This window comes from Perca fluviatilis, chromosome 11, assembly GCF_010015445.1.
Source record: "Perca fluviatilis chromosome 11, GENO_Pfluv_1.0, whole genome shotgun sequence".
NCBI classification, from domain to species: Eukaryota; Metazoa; Chordata; class Actinopteri; order Perciformes; family Percidae; genus Perca; species Perca fluviatilis.
This window is the reverse complement of record NC_053122.1, coordinates 11,518,101-11,530,828: the sequence shown is the minus strand read 5'-3', so window position 1 is coordinate 11,530,828 and position 12,728 is coordinate 11,518,101. Positions and strand designations below refer to the sequence as shown.

General features: G+C 40.2%; 2 protein-coding genes across 2 annotated transcripts; both read left to right on the top strand.

Moving 5' to 3' along the window:
* Positions 1–23: 23 nt before the first annotated feature.
* Positions 24–2,986, top strand: si:ch73-382f3.1 (uncharacterized protein LOC100151273 homolog). Its single transcript, XM_039815501.1, has 4 exons — positions 24–424; positions 762–921; positions 1,118–1,281; positions 2,471–2,986. The coding sequence occupies exons 1-4, from the start codon at positions 275–277 to the stop codon at positions 2,855–2,857; spliced, it is 861 nt and encodes a 286-aa protein (XP_039671435.1). The 5' UTR covers positions 24–274; the 3' UTR covers positions 2,858–2,986.
* A 3,005-nt stretch (positions 2,987–5,991) lies between these two features.
* On the top strand, positions 5,992–11,360 carry selenop2 (selenoprotein P2). The gene is made up of 5 exons (XM_039815499.1): positions 5,992–6,075; positions 6,990–7,245; positions 8,642–8,854; positions 9,796–9,904; positions 10,158–11,360. The coding sequence occupies exons 1-5, from the start codon at positions 6,045–6,047 to the stop codon at positions 10,461–10,463; spliced, it is 915 nt and encodes a 304-aa protein (XP_039671433.1). The 5' UTR covers positions 5,992–6,044; the 3' UTR covers positions 10,464–11,360.
* The last annotated feature ends 1,368 nt before the right edge of the window (positions 11,361–12,728 follow it).

Below are 12,728 nucleotides of genomic sequence, written 5' to 3'. Positions count from 1 at the left end.
CCATTTTGGCTCAAACAAAGTCAGAATTTTTTTTATCCTTGATAAAGTCTATTCAATTGTATCTATACAATACGTTGTAAAAGTCTGCAGGGCGAGACTCTGGTTTCCACGAGTTAACATGTAATGCTAATGTATTTTTTGTTCTTGTTTTTACACCGCGTAAGTAGCTAGTTAGCTTAAAGTAATGATTAAAATCCCCAGCTGAGCTTCACTGCCAGCCAAGCTACCTTGACGTTTGATAAATTTAGCTTTGCCGTTTGCTTTAACCTCCGCGATGGGTGGCTGCTCCGCTCCAAATTGCTCCAATTCAACCAGCATAGGCAAACAGCTGTTTAGGTTCCCCAAAGACCCTGTCCGTATGAAGAAATGGGTGGTGAACTGTCGACGTGACTTCGAACCAACTCCTCACTCCAGACTCTGCCAGGTAACGTTAGCTAGCTAAGTTTACACAGAGACTGAAATCTGTGAAACTAGCACTAGTTTATTAAAGCACTGTTAATAGACGATGAATCATTTCTAAAGAAGACCCAAAGTTGAATTGGATAGGACAATGCGTCAAAAGAGTGTAGACTAGAGATTCATTTATTTATAACGGTAACGTTACCTTTTCTTCTGGGTTCAGTTGATTGCCACTCTGCTTTTCGTTCTGCCACATAACGTTAGATCGCACTCACTGTATGCATGTTCTTGTTTTGTTGTGTTTGGGTGTATTATTAGTTGGATAAATATGTATGTGTATTCCTGTCTTGTTCCCCCCCAAGGACCATTTTGAGCAGAGCCAGTTTGAGGAGATAGCGAGATCTTCAGCTGGGGGAAAGAAGCTGAAGCCCAATGCCATCCCCACTCTGTTCAGTTTGGGACAACCTGCTTACAGAGTACTCCCTTATCCATACAACTTGCTGCCCATTAAACCTGAACCAGGTAATGAATTTCAGTTACTTTGATTATGTTCAAACAAGTATGCATCTAATAAGTCAGAAACATATTGCATTTCCAGGCATTTCCATGCAGTGTTTTTTTGGCAAGTATGTATGCCTGTACGTTGAGGTACATGTAATATGCACCAGATTCCAGATGGGAAATACAATACTAGTTAGATGTTGCTGTGTGTCTGTAGTGGAGAAGGAGCTGAATTTCGGGGACCATGGGTATGCCAGACGCACCCGTCTGCCCGGCCCAGTGGAGGAGGATGCAGAGGACCGGCAGCCCTGCACACAGTGTCATCTCCTCAAGAAGCAGCTGGAGCAGGAGATGCAGCACACTGCAAGGCTACAGAAGGAGGTAGGATTGCTGCTGTCAACAAATTACTCGTTTTTTTTTTCTTTGAAGGGGCAATGTGCTGTATTTTAACACCAATAAATCATTACCGGAGTTGAAATTGTCAACCGTGGGTCAGATGTAGGGGTGTGACAAGACGCTTAGCTCACAAGACGAGGCGATACATGAGATTAGGTTCACAAGACGAGATTTTAACACTATTTTAAAGAAAACTTCAATGACGAAATATGACTGGAAAAATTATTTTATTCCATTGAAAGTCGTGAAATGAAAAACCAACACTGTGAAAGGTTTTGCCACAAACTGACTGGCTTCTCTCCTGTATAAACTGTTCCATATGTCCGGTGGAGAGAGAGTCTCTTCACTTAAAACCCAGGTTCCAACGTAACCAAGCGTTTTCTTGAGACCAGTTGTGCGAGAGAGAGAGAGAGAGAGAGAGAGAGAGAGAGAGAGAGAGAGAGAGAGAGAGGGAGAGGGGAGGGGAGCGCGAGAGACATAAAGCTGAATTTACAATTGTTTCACCGTGATTACGTTCTAAAGCACAAATAAATGACCATCAAACACTCAACAGATGATTTTTGTTGAGGCAGATGCTCTTTTCTCCTCGTTTAGATTTAATTCAATGCACCAAATACAAGGAAGTAGGCTGCTCTAGTATCGATTTATGACCACGAGGGGAGAACATTTCACTTTGATCCGACTCATTTAAAAAAAAAAAAGCGAGCGAGTCAGCGCCAGGCTGAACTGCAGGCTGCGGCGGTACCCTCAAACGGGTTCTAACGCTGGGTTTTACAGGCAGCTTCTTCCAGCTGCAACTCCATTATCGCTCTGCAAAAGTTAACTCGGGTCAACTTTGGAGAACGGGCGGAGGATCTTCTATGCTGATTTCGAGGGCAAAGCCAGACTCATGCGTCGTGTTGGCTGCTGCCCTGCACTCATGTACTGATATTGCGAGACGCTCGTTACCTGGAAAAAAATAGTTCAGTCAGGTGTTACGAAAAATGTACTACAAAATGTTTATGCCGGTTCTACTTTCTAACTTATCTTCATCTTACATCCCCTAGTTATTTGATCATTGACTTTGATGCGGGCAGCTGCCATTTTTAAATTTAAAAAAAGGAAATCAGTTAGGGAATCATGAGTGTGAGTGTTTTATAACTAGCCCTAATAAACAATTTTTCTTCTCTGTCAGGCAGAGGAGATGAAGAAGCGCCTGTATCGGCTCGACAGGATCGAGAAGGGTCTCCGGAACTTTCTGTACGAGGACCAGATCCGCGCCCTGTCCCTCACCAAACGCTCCCGACGGGCCGTCTGGTCTCCAGAGACCATCCTGAAGGCCCGTAAGATCCGCCGTGAGATCGGCACAAAAGGCTACGAGTACATGAGAGAGCTGGGATACCCTTTGCCCTCCTACAGGACTTTATGTAACCGCCTGGAGACTAAGATAATGGTGACGACCGACATGAGCCGCGAGGAGCTGGCGGAGCTGGGCCTGGGGCTCATGGCCACCTGTGACAGTCCCACAGAAGGTGTTGGGGTCAACGATGATGAGGAGGAACTCATGGGTGTTTTGTCCTGATCGTTCAGTTTGCATGACTTACTGACTCTAACCAGGGGAAGAATGTGCAAAATTTGCTGTGTATGCAGATATGACTCTTATCTACGAAAGACTTAAAGCGTCAATATAAAATGTATGCTTCGCTTGACAGAGATTGTGAGACTCGTTTGAATTGCCTGCGGGTTGTGCTTGTGAGCTGCACCATTAAGACATGGCTTTGCTCAACTGATGGGAAGTGCTGGGGCTTGCAGTTAGTCTAAAAGTACATTTTGTTGTCCCATATATAAACGTGTGTAAAAACAATACAGAAAATACAATTGAACAGAGCCTTTCCCAACTGTAAAACTTCAAAATAGGGCTGGGCGATATGGAGAAAATCAAATATCACGATATTTTTTACCAAATACCTCGATATCGATACCGCAACGATATTGTAGTGTTGACTATTGGTGCTTTCACAAAATATTTACACAATGAGATTTAAAAAAAATAATCATCAGTAAAGTGGATATAATGACTAAGTGGGTAAAGGCAAATAATAGAACAGTTACAACAGTCTGGTAAGTTCAGAAAAGTACATCACTTTACTGTAATGCAGCCTTTAAAACCAGGAAAAGACAACACTTATGTCATATCACAATATTACAATATCCAAAATCTAAGATGATATCTAGTCTCATATCCCAATATCGATATAATATCAATATATTGCCTAGCTCTACTTAAAAATAATGTAATTAGAATAAAAATAAGAAATTATATATTTATTAGGGCTGTCAAAATGAACATGTTAATAACAAGTTGACAAATGACTTTTAACGCCACACTTTTTTTTTAAAGCACGATTAACGCACAAACGGTCTGTGATTTGGGCATCGGGCCGGACCGATGTTTGGGAAATCAGGATGCGATGCAGCAGTGACATTGTACTTCCGTGCTTTGTGGATGGCTAGCAGAAACGTAAAAGTGCGCCGTGATAACATCCAGGGGATCACAGGACATGTGGCTTGCTGCGGGCGGAAGTGAAGCGCATCTCCGGTCTGAGCCGCAGCGGGCTGAAGGGAGAGCGTGAGCCGTGATGCCGTCACCTAAAAGCGAGCACGTCATTAAGAAGACGGTGATTGCAATTAATGTGGTGTACGCCGCACCCAGTATGGCTTCGGAGGTTAAAGCTTTGGTGCGTAACTTTTTGATATTAATGAACGTCTGTTACATTCAACGCACGATCACAGAAGGCTTGTATCGTGTGGACGCGCCGACAGTTGTCATTACAATTCCTCATGGGGGAGACAGAAACTACGCCCTATAGCTTTAAACCCACACACAAATAAAAGAATATCGTAAGAGCCACACACCTAATCTAAAGAGAGACTTCCCGTTTCTGAGTTACAGGCTTTATTACGTACAGTTTAACTAAATCAATGCTAAATCAAAAAGCTGCTCAAGACGCAAAGAAACAAAGCTCCTTTAGCAGAAGCGGATGAAGAAAAGGGTCTTTTGAACGACAAGTTGAGTTTCAAAGCCCTTCCAGCGTGTTCTCTTGACAAGACCAAAGTTATTTGCGTGTACTGTCGATGGGAACTGCATTTAAACGTAATCAGTGGGGTTTGGTCTCAAACTATGCTGTTTGAAATATCCTCTTCTACAAATCATTCAAATGCTGTCAGCAAAATTAGGGTTGATGTCCTTAATTCATGTAGCCTATTTTGATCACATTTGCAAAACGGAAACCTTTTTTCGGTAACAAATAATAGAATTTATTCTGTAGGACACCCTTAAGAGCTGTGTATAGTCAACAAGGAAATGAAAGTAAACCCTCAATTGGTAAATAGCTATAGGAAGTGCGATTCTACACTAGATTGTATATTTCTGCCTGGAAGTATTCAGACTGGCATTGCAGTTGTACCACAACTTGTAACCACAATGGGTATAAATAAATGCTCACATTCAATATCCAAAACATCACTGACACTGAGAAAATAAAGTGATTGTAAAGAATTACCTGTACTTTACATTGCATTTGAATGTGTGAGAGAGAGACATACTGTATACATTAGTGCATGTACTGTAGGTCTGAACTGCATATTAGTAACAGATAAACAGTATTGTTGCCATAATTACACTTGTTAGAACTGACAAGAAAACTCACAACTCCACTAGTAAAAAAAAAAAAACTAACCACAAGTGTCCTTAAATGACACTGAAGTAACTAAATAGCCACACTAGCCTATTAGGTCATGAGTGTAGCTTCTGTCCAAGCTATCGTCACTCATGCCGAAAGCAAAGAATAACCTGTTTTACTTAAGTTGGACTTTGAGAAAATCACTCACACGAGAGATAAGATATTTGTTTTGCAGTTAGCTCGTTACCTGAGCTGAACTGCAACATAAAGACGACGTTTCGGTAGTAAGACTCAAACGAGTGACAAATAATGTACACAGGGTTGTAAAGGCTTTACAGGACAGTTTACATCCGCTTATTTGACCGACAAGACAACACTGCGGCGAGTCCCTAACTGAGTTAGTAGTGCTGATTTGTCATTGATTGTGGCCTAGCTCTCGCCTGTTACAAAAGTGGAACCGAGGTTTTTGTTTGTCGCATGGTGCCATTCACCTCTACACAGTCAAAAGCCTGAGCCATGCATAGTAAAGTAAATATACTCAGTAATGAGATCAATATCCAGGAAAAGTTTTTGTTAGTCAGAAGTTTCTGTGATGGTAAACAAGAGTCGGCAATAATGCTGGGGGCTCTGTGAGGGATGGCGGTGCTTTGAGCTAAATGCTCGACATGCTAATGACAATGTTTACAATGTTCACATCTTGTGTTAGCTTGTTAACATACTGTATGCTAATTAACACTAAAAACAGTTAGTCCATCTGAGGGATGGGAATGTGATCAGCTTTGCAGGTATTTCTCACAAATATTGGGCCAAGTAGAATTTGAATCTGGTGGTAATGGCGTTAGAGAATCAGGGTGAGGGGATCACCAAAGTAATTAGGGATCATTTTTTTTGGGAACCATGAAGTTCTGTACATAGATTTGTGCCAGTTCAAGTAGATATTAAGATTACACACTATAAGTACCATATAGGGTAGAGATACTGGATCTCTCTCTCTCTCTCTCTCTCTCTCTCTCTCTGTTTTGATTTGGGGGAAGTGCTGTCAACCCCAGAGGCTTTAAAAACAACAGGGCTTTACTGCCTGTGTTCATGTGGGTCAGAGGACAGGGAGTGGACAGAGGTAAGTTTAGACAGTGTTTCTTTTTGGGCTCAAATTAGTCTTTTATTTTGAGAGGTACATTATGCAATATGCTAACCAATTGTATTTTGTTTGACGTTTTTTCAATAGAGGGGTAGTTTTTATCTTATTTTCTACAACAACTCCTTTCAAAATACTATATTCACTTTTGTTTTGTTAATGCACCGTTAGCCACTTAATATCATTTGTCACATACAATCGTACAAGTTCCAATTCCAGTGAAATGTTGTGTATGTAAACGTCTCTAAATATAATGTGAATTCAGCAGGCAGCTAATGCGTATGCGTCACACAAATGCAATTCCTTCATGCTGGTAAAACTGGAGCTGTAAGATCAAATTTGCAAGTAAATGACTTAACTTAAACTTAAATTTGGATGGCACTGTGGCTGTAAACTCTCTCTGTCCCAGCCTCTCTTTGTCTTTCTAAATGCCAGCCTGTCTAACCCATTAGCCCCTGGCATTCTTCTGTCTGTTGGCTGTTTACCCCGTAATAAACTCTTTTTGCAGATTATCTCCACATGTGATGAGAGAGACAATAAGGGTTTACTCTTTTAATTATTGGGGGATCAGACTGACCGGGCTAAAAGAAGATTCTTTGGCAGGTTTCCCCCGCCCTGAACCAAATGTCCAGACAGTGCACGTGCTGCCCTGCACACAATTATATACAGTGTATAAAAACTTTAGCACAGATTTTGTGAAGATCTTAGCTTGATGACGACTCACCTTCACCAATTACAAAACTTATCTTTCATTGGATTTTTGTTTAATTATATGCATGTCTTAAAATATGGTTTATGGATATTTTAATGGCTACATGTAGCACCTGTGTGACAGTGTACAAAGTGCCTTTTGGTCAAAGTGACATGGAGTATTGCATGTCTTTCTGGTCAGGTAGATTCAGTCCCAGCCAGCCAGGGAGGGACAATGAACCCTCTCTCATTGCTGTGGCTGTACGCGGCCCTGCCAGGTCTGCTGTGGGCCTCGCATGTCAGTCTCACAGTGGAGGGCGACAATGACCCCTCCAGGATCTGCAAACCCGCCCCTGACTGGGCGATAAAGGGACATTCACCCATGCAAGAGCTGCACGGAAACGTGGTTGTGGTGGCGCTACTGAAGGCCAGCTGACAGTTCTGTCTCACTCAGGCCTCCAAGTAAGAATACGTACTTGTAGACAGTGTAAAAAATGCCGTTTTTTTTATTTTATAACATCTTTTAAGGTTAAGGTTTTTAAGGTGAAGTTCTCAGTTTCAGGGTCCTGGTATTGTGCATGCTGGCTCACACTGACACACTGTCAGGCTTACTGGGACACTTGCAGTGAATAGTCATTGTTAACCCTTGTGTTGTCTTCCCGTCGACTATTAACTTGTCCTTCCGGATCAAAATTGAAAATGAACTCCTTTTTTTTTGTCGCCTTTTAAACGTTTTTCTCAATTTTTTAAAGCTTTTTTTTTTATTCATGGTCAATAAACCTAATTCATCTGACATTATACTTAAAAAAAAAGCAGAAATTAGGATTTTTTTGTTTTACTAATAGTTAAGATCACAGGATGTTGACTGAATCCCAGACTGGTTAATGTCAAAGTTTAGTCAGGATACTGTTTTGAGACCATTTCAACAGTTTTTTTTCAAATGCTATAAATTTGAATGAAACACCCAAAATTCCATGAAAGTAATCATTATTTTTACATGTCAAGAACGTTGTATGGAACGTATACAACGTTCTTCACATGTAAATTAATGATTACTTTTCACATCCGTGCATCCATGTTAATTTTGGGCCAATTTGGTTGAAAGAAACCCATATTTATGATAAAAAAAAAACTTTGAAAATGGGTTGACCCGAGGACAACACAAGGGTTACTGTTATTACTAACACATGTACTTCCCCTACTATGATGGAAAAAAAATGTAAATAAATGAATTGATGAAATTTTTACGAGTTTCATTTGCGTGTTTCCAAAATTGTTGGTAGAGGTGATTAAAGTTTGTAATAATAATTATTTACTGTCTAGCTAATACATATACTATACTGGACATGTGAGTTCTTCAAAAAAAGAAAGTGGGAAAAGTTTAAAAAGTGTCAAAGATAGTCTTGTTTGGAAGCTGTTTCAGTTTCAAAAGAACAAGAATACAGTCACTTTTTTAACCGCAAAATTAAAAATCTTTCATCTTCATGGCTAATAACCTTGTGGCACACAAATGATTAAGTGGCTGCAGCTCACACACTCTGGATTGAGTCAGCAACATAGTGTGTTCTGTCACTTCATCAGACTTTTTCTTACTTGCAAACTTCTGATTCTTTGTTAATGAATACCCAACTAAAGTACAGAACTTGATAATACAATGTCCTGCCATCATCCAGAATAAGCGCATGTAGTAAATCGTGACCTTGTTTGAATGTTAAAGGGTTGAGTGTGAGCTCAACAGAGAAAATGTCTGAAGTGCCCCGCAGTTCAGAGATAGTTCAGTTCCTTTCAAACGGTCTTGATTAGCCGTTAAGGGAAATTATTTACAGCTTTCTCTCGTTCTCTATCCGTCCCTCTGTAGAATTGGAGGCCTGCGTGACAAGCTGAACCGCAGCAACCTGACGGAGGTGTCTTTTATGATAGTAAATGAGCGGGAGGCTCTGTCCAGAGCCATGTTCTGGGAGCTGGAGAGAAGAGCGCCCCCTGGTGTTCCTGTCTACCAGCAGGATCCCTTTCAAAATGACGTGTGGGAGGCTCTGGACGGTGACAAAGATGACTTCCTGGTCTATGATAGGTCAGGCCTCTTCAAGACATGGAGCTCTTTTTGTTAATGCCACAACCCCCAGTAGTTTAACTCTTTAATGAGTGCGAACATAAAATGGTTAAAGGACAAATCCGGCGCAAAATGAACCTAGGGGTTAATAACACGTGTACCGAGTCACCAGTCGAACGACGGACGCCGTGCTTGAGCTATGTTACTGGTGACTGGTTGCACGGCGTTCGGCGTTCGACTGGTCATGACTGTTTTCCCAAGATGGCGCCCGCATGTATACGTAAACGGTACTGTCTTTCTGAACTATCTTTTTAATAAACTGTAACGTAAACTTACAAAGTTCTCAGTGCTTCGGTTTCCATGTAGGGACCCTCATTATGCTACCGTGGAAGTGTGGTGCTATTTTGAGCCTTGTTAGTGGTGTAGAAGTAGAGATTTCTTTTTACTTTACCCGTGCCCCGACAGCTAGTGTTATAAGCTAATTAGCGGTTTGCGATGAAACTGGTCACATTCGATTAGCATGAAAACATAAGAGAACGGTCGACTCGGTACACATATGTTATTAACCCTTAGGTTCATTTTGCGCCGAATTTGTCCTTTAAAATATAAGTCCCAGCACCCTTGACTTGCCAGTTTATACGGTCTGGTTTGGATCGTTCTCTGCTTTACTAATACATATTTACATTCGCCCAATTTTTGGATTATAATATTCAGTTAACCGTGAAAGGTTTTAAAAGTAAAACTATCTCACTATGTGAGCACATACAGAATACAAAAAAAACTATGTGCTTTGAAAGGGCCTGGCATGGTATTAAAAAATTATTTTCGAGATAAAAAAAACATAACATGTCTATGTCTTTTGTTTGCATTATATTCTGTAAAAGGAACCAAGGCAGGAACCAATAAAATTGCAGTGATTCCCATCTACATTTGGATTCTATCTCTTTCTCCCTTTTCTCCAGGTGTGGTCTGCTCACCTTCCACATAGTGCTACCTTACAGTTTCCTGCATTACGTCTACGTAGAGGCTGCAATCAGAGCCACCTATGATAAAAACATCTGCAATTGCACTGTGAGTAATCAAAACACACACACACACACACACACACATACACAATAGTTTTATATTGTGGATCAAATAGCTATGTGGATCAAATAGCTATGCGTAATGTGAAAGTGGCAAACCCACAGAATGATCACCCAGCTCTGCCCTTCACCTCATCTCTACTATATGTTTTACAGCTTGTTCTGCTGCCCCGAGTGGCCAAATAAATGCAACAAATGCAGATAGAACATTATGATAACATGCATTCTATCTTTCCCAGGTTAATTCTACTTTATCAAGTGACCAGAAGAACGAGACGATGCAGTTAAATGTCAGCCAGACAACTACAACACCCATATCGCAACTGGACGCAGATGATCAAGACACAGCTCCTGGGGCGACTCATCATCACCATCCTCATCCTCATCCTCATCCTCATCCTCATCATCATCATCAGCAGCAGCAGCAGCAGCAGCAGCAGCAGCAGCAGCAGCAGCAGCAGCAGCAGCAGCAGCAGCAGAAGCAGCAGCCTGGCAACCACAGTCATCCTGCTGGGATGGAAGTGGATAATCAGGATGCCAGTTAAATTAAGTGTTTTTGCTGTCTTTTTCTTCTTAGTATTTTACTTTTGGTGACGTGTTTTTTTTTTACTTTGATGACAGAACATACAGGTAAACTGAGCCGTTGAATCTGTTTCAGCTGTAATCGGATTGTGTTTTTCCTCTGCTAGCATCGCCACACCTCAGTCCTCTGTGTGGAAAACGTATAGCCAGTGCTTCGCTGTCTTCTCCCACTAATGAAGTCTATGAAGTAAAACCTGCCTGCAGGACGCTGTAGATGGATGTGTGTGGAGAGATTCGGATGTGCTGATGGTTATTGCCACCCAGACAGAGTCAGAGGATGTGGTACGCTGCTAGTGAGCCAACCTCAGTCAGATTACTGTTCAAACATTCTCCTTCTGGTTCCAGTTTCTGCTTCTGTAAGTCATGTCTCGTGCAGGATCTGGAAGTGATATGCTGTGCTGTTTCATTACTATTTACATATAACAAGAGGTTCAAATGCGGTCTTTTATTCATTTGCATGCGTACAAGCATATGGAAAGTGGTGTAATCAATTTAATTAGTATACTTAATCCAATTAAATCATTAGATATTATAAATCACACCAGCAAACAGTATTTTTCACTTATATTATATGCAGTATTACTGGATTAACATACTGTACATTGCTCCGGTTAATACATTTTGCATATTTGCTGTGGATTTAAAAGCGTTGTTACTTGACCTCTGATTAATTACCTGAATGTAGAATGAACGTTTGGATTGTTGTTCTCCATTAAAAAGAAAATACATTTATAAAGTGTTTAGCCTGTACAGTTTGTGTAATTGAATATGGAAAGTTATTTTGTCCTCTTTCACAATAAAGAGAATAACCCTTTTTACAGTAGAGAGATATTAAAGCAATAGATCCATGTTTTGGGAAATTTGGGAAAAGTCTCATTTGCTTTCTTGCGAAGAGTCTCAGAATCATTTTTCTAGTGTTTGGTGTTGTAATACTCATTTTGGCCACAAGGGGCTGGAATACACCACTACCTCATGTTCTAAATGGGACTAAAAACAATCGTGTTTTTTTCCAGGTGAGAATTATTTTCTTTGTAATTTTCATTTGCTGTTTTGCAGATGAAAAAAAAATGCATTTAATAACATTTTCTTTGGCTAGACATTCATTTAAATAATGTTTAACTGAAATTAAACTGAAGTCTCGACATGTTTTAATTAATGTACCAACACCACAAGGAGGAGCTCAAATCCAGACAAAAGACACCAAACAAACTCAACTATCATCTGAAATATACTGTAAAGAAAGATGGAAAGGAAGTAACTGACCTGTTGTGTGCAGATCTTACATCTGTAAACACTAGATGGCAGCACTGCCATATGTTAGGCACTTCCTCACCCTGCCGTCCACATTAGGCAGCCATTCATCAAGGGGATTATTAGTTATTATGCATTATCAAGAGATACGTTTGGATTAGTGAACATAATCCTTCAATTATAATCCAGATCATCTTTGGGTCATTTAATCAACTTTGCAGAGGGTGCTATTCTATATGTAAGACCTTTTAAAGGAGCATGTTTATGAGCATTAAAAGTAAATTGTTTCGAAATAATACTTTTTTTTATTGCATATATCCAATGCAGTATATACCAATAGCATTCCATTAGAAATTGTTGTAATTTGTATAACTACTTCAAAATTACTTTTTTGCACTTTCTAACTTATACTGGCTAATTACTGGCATTCCGATCGTTCTCTATAAATGAACCACTTTTAATATGTTAATGTAGCCAAATACATTTTGGATCACCTCTTTAGATAATATAATATGTTTATATATATATATATATATATATATATATATATATATATATATACACACACACACACACACACACACACACACACACACACACACACACACACACACACACACACACACACACACACATATCTGTTCAGGTATGTAAAAAAACAAAGATATCTAAGCATGTTCTAAAAGTATTCAACTTTGACGAGCCTAACCTGTTTGGTTTGTCATTGTTCTGATTGACTGTTGATGCAACTAGACAGATTAGCAGCACTGATGCTCCTCAGCTAACTGTTTTAACTAACTGGACCATCTGTTTTCTACTTAAAGCGTTAATAAAGAGCGATGCTTCCTATAGTTTTTTCCCCCTTCTATATGGCTGCAGCATATATAGGTCAGTATGGTGGCTGACCGCCATTATGTAACAATAATTGTACTGACCTTAGAGGTGACCCCAAAGCCTTCATTAACAGTTGGCTTCAC